The sequence below is a fragment of the Haemorhous mexicanus genome, chromosome 27 (genome assembly GCF_027477595.1).
Source record: "Haemorhous mexicanus isolate bHaeMex1 chromosome 27, bHaeMex1.pri, whole genome shotgun sequence".
Lineage (NCBI taxonomy): Eukaryota > Metazoa > Chordata > Aves > Passeriformes > Fringillidae > Haemorhous > Haemorhous mexicanus.
Window position 1 is genome coordinate 1,543,089 of NC_082367.1, and position 7,439 is coordinate 1,550,527.

At 57.4% G+C, this 7,439-nt stretch overlaps 1 protein-coding gene across 1 annotated transcript; it reads left to right on the forward strand.

Moving 5' to 3' along the window:
• The first annotated feature begins 1,035 nt into the window (after positions 1–1,035).
• LOC132338848 (endothelin-2-like) lies at positions 1,036–6,562 on the forward strand. The gene is made up of 5 exons (XM_059868760.1): positions 1,036–1,200; positions 1,504–1,636; positions 2,724–2,843; positions 3,687–3,791; positions 4,518–6,562. Exons 1-5 carry the CDS (start codon positions 1,143–1,145, stop codon positions 4,627–4,629), a joined length of 528 nt encoding a protein of 175 aa, XP_059724743.1. The 5' UTR covers positions 1,036–1,142; the 3' UTR covers positions 4,630–6,562.
• Positions 6,563–7,439: the final 877 nt, after the last annotated feature.

Genomic DNA, 7,439 nt, shown 5'->3' on the forward strand with positions numbered 1-7,439 from the left:
TTCCCTTTCCTTTCCCTCACACGTGTTCCTGTGCATGAGACCTCACTGTGGCTGCAATTGCCACCACCTTGCCCATGACAACAGGGCCATAAAAGCTGAACTGCGCATGGTAAACAAATAAAATACACTCCCTTTCCCAAGGAGCTTTTGAGAACCTCTTGCAAAAGGCAAATACGGCAATTTCGCTTTTCCAAACCGCTCGCAGGATTTGCCTGAGGTTTGCTGTGCCCGGAGCTGCCACTCCAAGCTGGATCTGGTGGTCCCAAGGAATTCAAGGTGCCTGGAAGCTGTGCTCCATCCCTGGCATGCTCAGGACCTGACATTTCCCCGGAGGAATTTCCTGCTTCTGCCTGACACAGCACGGGCAAGGTGAAGGGCTTTGACTCCTCCTGGTGCATGCCAGGAGGTGACTGTGCTTCACATGATTCGCATCCTAAAAATGTGCAGATAATGCTGAATGTGCCACAGGGATGCTGAATCAAAATCAGACGGTGCACTGGCAGATTTATTGCAAGAAACTTTAATTGCTTAAGGTAGCAAAAGTCTTAAAGTTGATTTAGAGGAAAAAATGGGGGAGAGGGAGAAAGCCAAGACTGTCATTGCACCAACTGAGCAGCAATTTCAAGTGAGCTTGTCAACTTACATTTTTATTAAAATAAAGTCACATGAAGACATTTAAAGTGAAAACTTGACTTTGATCTTGAATCCTGCCCAGTTTGTGCAGCTCAAAGGGAGAGGTGCGGGGGTCTCCCAGGGGGCCACTGCCTGCAGACCCCCCCGTGCTCGCTGCCTTCACCGCAGCCCCAGCCCCGCTCGGGACACACTCCGCACACGGTCCCGCCTCACCGCATCCCGGCCCCGAAGACTTTTCCCACTCCCCGGCACTTTCTCCCCGGAGCTCCCCAGGCAGAGGAACGCGAGGATTCCTCCGGGGAGGAGCAGGGGGTCCGCGCCCGCCCCACGCGAGCCCGGCGTTCCCCGGGGGCGGAGCGGGTGACGCGCCGGGCCGGGGCTATAAAGCACCTGCCGGGCTCCCGCCGGCTCCAGACGCAGCGCGGCGGCTCCGCTGGAAGAGCTGGCACGGGGGGAAAAGGAGGAAAAGCCCAGGAGAAGCCGCAAACCGCCAGCGCAGAGCCGCGGTCATGGGCAGCCACCCCGCCGTGCTGCTGGCGCTCGCCCTCTGCGCCCTGCTGGAAGCCGGTGAGCCCCGGGCTGGAGCGGGGCTCGGGGCCCCGGGGGTGCCCGCAAGGGAGGGGGGACCCCCTGCGCCCCCTCATCGCGGGGAGGGGGCCGGGGGTGCCCGGGGTGGGCGCGGAGGCCGTGCGGGACCCTCGCTCCGGAGAGCCCCCGGGGCTGTGCGGGTCCCGCGGGCACCGGGACATCGCGGCGACCCTCAGAGGGGACGCACGGACGGGACCCTCAGAGGGGACGCACGGACGGGACCCTCAGAGGGGACACACGGACGGGCCGCTCATCGCTCCCTCCCTGTGCTGCTTGCTGCAGGTCTGGGCCATCCCCCGGGCGAGTCGCACCTGGCCGCGCGGCCGAGGAGCAAGCGATGTTCCTGCAACAGCTGGCTGGATAAGGAATGCATCTACTTCTGTCACCTGGACATCATCTGGGTCAACACACCTGGGTGAGCAGAGCGCGGCGCTCGGGGAGCTCTGCTGATGGGCAGGGGCTGTACCTTCTGCTGGAGAGGGTGGGAAAGGCTCCCGGTGCTCCGGCAGCACCTGCTCCAAGGTGCACGGCCAGCCCAGAAGGGGACAAACCCTGCTGCTGCTGCTGCTGCTGCTGCTGCTGCTGCTGCTGCTGCTGCTGCTGCTGCTGCTCAGGTGTTTGTCCAGCCCCCGCGGCTCGGGGTGAAAGCACAGGTCGCTGCTTCCTCCCGGGCTCGGCTTTTCCTGAGGTTTGCACCTCTGCGAGCCCGCAGCCACACCGAGATGTTGTGGCCGCAAGTCAGAAAAGTTCCTCTCCCCGCTCGCACGCGTAACCCTGGCTGCTGCCTGCCAGGATTGCTAATGAGACAGGGGTGGGCTGGCACTGCGGGCCGCGGCTGCCAAGTCCTGCCCTCAGGAATGCCGGAGCAGCTTTCCCAGCGCTTGCAGACTAATGGCCATCTCACTGGAGCACAACACATGCGCTCAGGTGTGGTTATAATCATGCTCGCTGACATGCATTTACAACTCGCTGCTTGCTCGGGGAATAGTTGCAGTCGCTGCCAATCCTGCAGCCTCTGGGAGAGGAGATTGCCATCAGAGATGGAGCAGGAGCGTGCTCGCAGCTCTGGGAGCAGGCTGGGAGCACCAGAACCCGGGGCTGTGCAGTGTCCTGTGTGTTACACCTGCGGGGAAGGAGAGTGCTGGCACCTCAGCCGCGCCGGGGCTGCTGGGCTGGGGCAGCCCTGCTCCTCAGGAGCTCTGCCACCCATGGGAGCTCACCCAGCCCGTGTGGCAGCCCTTGCACGGGCACCTGAGCTGCTACAAGGAGAGAAAACTCCTGTTCCCAGCCAGCACAGAGCGGTCATCTCCCGGCAGGGAGGGGTTGGGTGGGAGAGGAGCTGGAGTTTAAACCTCAGACCCATCAGTGACCTTTTCACCTTCTGTCTGTAGATGAGTCTTTTATTATCCTGGCACTGGCTTGGCTGCCTCCCAGGACCCTGGTACAAACCTGCTGGCCAATAAAAAGCTGGTGGCACAGCTGAATTCCTTTGTTTTTCCCAGGCACACCGCTCCCTACGGCTTGGGCAGCCCGCCAAGGCGGCGCAAGAGGTCCGCGGGCAGGTGTGAGTGCTCGCACTCCAGGGACAGCATCTGTGCCACCTTCTGCCACGGCAGGCTTGGGTAAGGCTGGGGGGGTCCCCGGGGCCTGCTCAGGGGCTTGAGACAGGCAGGGCTCAGGGGCTCCCTGGGGATGGCTCTTTGCCAACAGCTGGGACTTGTCTGGTGGCATTTTCTCCCTCCCGAGAGCCCTGGCGGTGTCAGCAGGTGGTTTGGGTGTGCAAGGGTCCCTTCAGCAGCTGAGAGGCCGCAGTGTCACCTCCATCCCTGCCCCTGCGGCTGCTGCCAGGAGGCTGGGGAAGCTCTGGGTGTGCTGGTGGGGATGGGACAAGTGAGGGTGTGGAGCTTTGGGACACCAGCATCCCCTGCTCAGAAGGGAGAGCTGGCAGCACCCTGGGAGTGGGGACAAGTGAAGGTTTGGAATTTTGGGACACCAGCGTCCCCTGCTCAGAAGGGAAAGCTGGCAGCACCCTGGGAGTGGGGACAAGGAGGGTGTGGAGCTTTAGGACACCAGTGTCCCCTGCATGGCTCAGAGGGGAGCAGAGGACTGCTCCAAGCTGGGACTCAGCAGCCCCAGATGTCCCGTGGCCACCTCTGTTGACGGTGCCTGTGGGGTGTCAGCTCAGCTCCAGCAGCGCTGCCGAGGGGAGGTGAAGTCGCTGTGGATATCTGTCATTAATTCCACAGCCAGGCAATAGTTACAATCCCCAGTCATTCATTTTGCCTGTGAATAGAGGAGCCCTGGCACGAGGGAATAGCAGTCAAAGTAAGCCCTGAATAGCTCCCAAATAGCTGCAATTAACCCTTCAAAGCCGTGCATTCAGCTGTCTGTCACCGGGCCAGGCTCCCCCTGAGCTCCCCACTGCCTGGCTGTGGGTGGCTCAGGCTTCTCCTCTTGCTCTTTAGGTACCTCCAGAGTCTGAAGCTCCCGGTGAGCTCTGGAGCATCAGCGAGGTCTCTGCAGAGCGGTGCCATGAGGCCTCCCCACCACGGGCTGCTGAGAGCTCTCAGGTGAGCAGGGCACCTAAACCCACTCTGAACATTCCTCATGAGCACTTGAAGATGTGTGGCTGTGGCCCCAGGCTGCAGTTCCCGCTCGGATCTGACCTTCTGCCTCCTCCTGGCTCCTCTAAATGAGGAGGCTTGACTGTCCCTGCTCTCTGTGGCACTGAAGGCTCCATCTGAGGAGCCAGGGCTGCGTGTGCCCTTCCCAAAGCACAGCAGTGTCCCACAAAATGTAATTCTTGGTTGGAGTGGGGAGTTCCTCTGATGTGGGACAGGCAGGTGGGTGATGGACAGAGGAGGGAGAGGGGGATGGCATCGTGTAGGAAGATAACTTATGGGGCAGCAACTTTGGACTAAAGGACAGAGCTTTTCTAAACCCACATCAGGGAACTGTGGGGAGAAACAACAACTCCAGGAGTGCAGCTGAGCTAAAGGGAAGTGGCAAATTAATGAATTGGTGACAATTAAATCAGAGGCAATGGGGATGCTTTCTGAAAGGCAGATTTGGGGAAGCAGCACTTTGGGTCATCCTTGAGCCCTCTGACACCTCGCTGGGTTTGATGGAGCTCCACTGTGCCTTCATGGAGCTGTGGACAAAAATTCCTGCTCCTCCTTCCCCATCTCCTGCCTCCCAGCAAATGGTGGTGAGGGGTAGACAAATGTGATAATATGGGGTACTGAGCAGGGGGCAGGTGGGCTGGAGAGTGACCACGGTGTCCCTTCTGTCCCCAGGGACCTCAGGGTCTCCAGCCCACGCTCCGACAAACGCCAGCAGCGCTCTCAGAGGGACATACAGCCACCAGCTCTGCCTTGGGAAAAAACCATCTGGAAGAAGAAGAGATAAGAGACAGGTGCACACCAAGCTCACCAGAAGAATTTGGAGTCCTGTGGGTGCCACCAGCTCTGCTGTCAGTTGTTAGAGCTGAAGGGAAGGCCATGAGTGGAAGGGAAGGAGGTGGAAATCTCCGTGTTCCTGCTGCATGAACCAGCGCTCAAGGGACTGCTGCAAAGGGAAAAACTGTCTGTCCATCCAGTCAGAGAAGTGTCCTGGAGCTGAATTGTGCCTTTTTGGATCAGGCAAGGGTTGTGCTGGAGCAGCACTGGCTGGACTGTGCCCTGGAGCCCTGGGCAGGGCTCAGCCAGGGGCTCTGGGCAGGGCTGGAGCAGGGACTGTGCCCTGGAGCCCTGGGCAGGGCTCAGCCAAGGGCTCTGGGCAGAGCTGGAGCAGGGACTGTGCCCTGGAGCCCTGGGCAGGGCTCATCCAGGGGCTCTGGGCAGGGCTGGACCAAGCAGCACCGAGCCCAACACTGCCCTGGGCTGCTCTGCCTGGAGCTGTCCCAGCCTGGCCCATCCAGAGGGGTTTGGCTGCTTGCTGCAGTCAGGGATGAGCTGCCTCCAGCCCGAGCCCTCTTTGCACTATTTTCTCCTGTCAGTCCATGCCCATGGACAAGGCTCCCATGGTGGAACAGCTCCCAGTTTGTGTTACCGTTTATTCCATCATCCCCTGGAGCCAGCTGAGCAGTCGGGGCACTCAGTGGCTGAGAAATCTCTGGGGTGGGTTTCCACCAAGGCCCTGGCTGTGGCTGAGGGGCAGGATCAGCTACCCCAGGGATGGCACCAAGCCCAGGAGGGGCTGCTGGGGGGCTGGGCTTGTGCAGGAGCCCCAAGCCCCCACAGGCAGGGGAGGGTGAGCAGAGCCCTGGGGTGGGTCAGCGACCCCATCTCATCTCCCTGGACATACCCTCAGTGAGCACCTGCAGCTCCTGAACCCCAACCTCCTCCCAGAGGGGAGGGCTGGGGCAGGGAGAGGGCACACAAAGCCTGGCTTGCTGCTTGGCTTAGGTCAGCTCTGAGCCAGGACCTGTAAATGAGCAGTCAGGGCCAGCAGGTCGCCGTGGGGAGGGGAATGCAGCACGGGAGGGCAGCCAGGTGGGAATGACCAGGGAAGGACTGGTTGGAACAGGGGCAGGAACTGGGTGGTCTCTAAGGTCCCTTCCAACCCAAAGCCCTGTGATTCTGTAAGGCAGCACAGCCCTGCCTCAGCTTAGGCTCGGGTTTAAAACCAGATCTGCTGGCCCAGGGGAGGGAAGGAAACACTGGGGAAAAACACTGAGTGCAGAGCCTGGAAACCAAGCTGGCAGGCCAAGGCAGCCCCAGGAGCCGTGTCACAAATGCACTTTTGTTTGCCTGGGCAGACTGAGCTCTGCAGGGAGCCAGGGCTGTCACCTGGGCAGGGCAGGTAGAGAGCTGCTCTCCATTCTGGGTCCCTCTGCTGCCCACGCCAGGACTGCACAGGAGCTTTGGAAAGGCTGCTGGAAGTTGGTGGTGGACCAAAATCTGTGGCTGTTGCAAGTGTAGTCCCAATGGACAAGAAAAAGAATTCCTTGATTTTGCTTTAAGCCCCAGGGAGGGGAAAAATGAGACCAATTGATTGTATTGTGAATGAAAGAGCAGATGAATCATTTGGTCCCCAGAGCTGCAGAGAATCTGTTTTTATCTTTGACCTTCTGAAGGTTGGAGTCACTCTAAAAAACCAAAACGAGAAAATCCTGAAAGGGTTTGTTCCAGAGGAAATTTTGCACATGGTTTAATGTGAGTAATTTAAAATAAAGCTACTGCTGTAAAGTACCCTGTCAATCTCCTCGTGTGTGCAATGTGACTTACTGCACACCTGCCATATGTAGCGTCCTGAAATCTGTATATTTATTTAAATCTATTGATTTTTTTAGGCAGTAATGTTCAATGTATAATTTGTAATAAATAATGACAACAGTCAATGGTTTCCTTCCTTATTTGGTGGCTGGGGATGGTGGGTGAGGTGGAAAGGAATCCAGATGGCAAAAGAAACGGGAAAGGGAGTGGGAAGGGGAGGCTGGGAATGGTCCTGGGCACATTTCAGTCCCAAGTGAACCCATCTAGAATCCTTCTGGCTGACTCAAACATTCCTTAACTTCAACACCTTCTTCCTTCCTGGATTTCTCTGGCAGCAGGGATGGGGAGTTATCCTCAGGTCTGTGGATGTGGGACCAGTTTGGATCCTCGTGCTGAGGGATCCTGGTGGTGTTTGCCCATGCTGGAGCCCAGTCCTTCCCCAGCCCTGTGGCTGTGGGGTCAGCAGGGCAGGGACCGAGCATAAGAGCTGGGAAGGGATCCTATTATTATTATTATTATTATTATTATCATTATCATTATTATTATTATTATTATTATTATTATTACTATGCCATCTCGAATCCTTCTGGCTGACTTAAACATTCCTTATCTTCAATAGATTATTCCATCTATTATTGTCCCATCTAGATGGGATTGGATATTATTCTTATTATTATTTATTTTCTTATTTCAGTTCAAAAGCCATCATCAAAAGGATGATGTGAAGATGCTGAAGGCTCAGGAGGGGCCCCAGCCTCTCCTATTCCCTCATTTTCCTGGCTGAGCTGCCTCTCCCATGGCCAAGCCTCCACCCCAGGGCTTGGTGGGAAAACCAGAGTCCATCAGATGTTCCTGTGACAATAAATCATTGCTCCTGGGAATTTAATGGGAAAGGTGCATGATAAAAAGGAGCTGGAATTACAAGTGAAAGGGCAAATTTGGAACACTGCAAATTCCCCATGCGGTGTGTACAATATCCACAGTATGGTTGGTTGGGGGCTA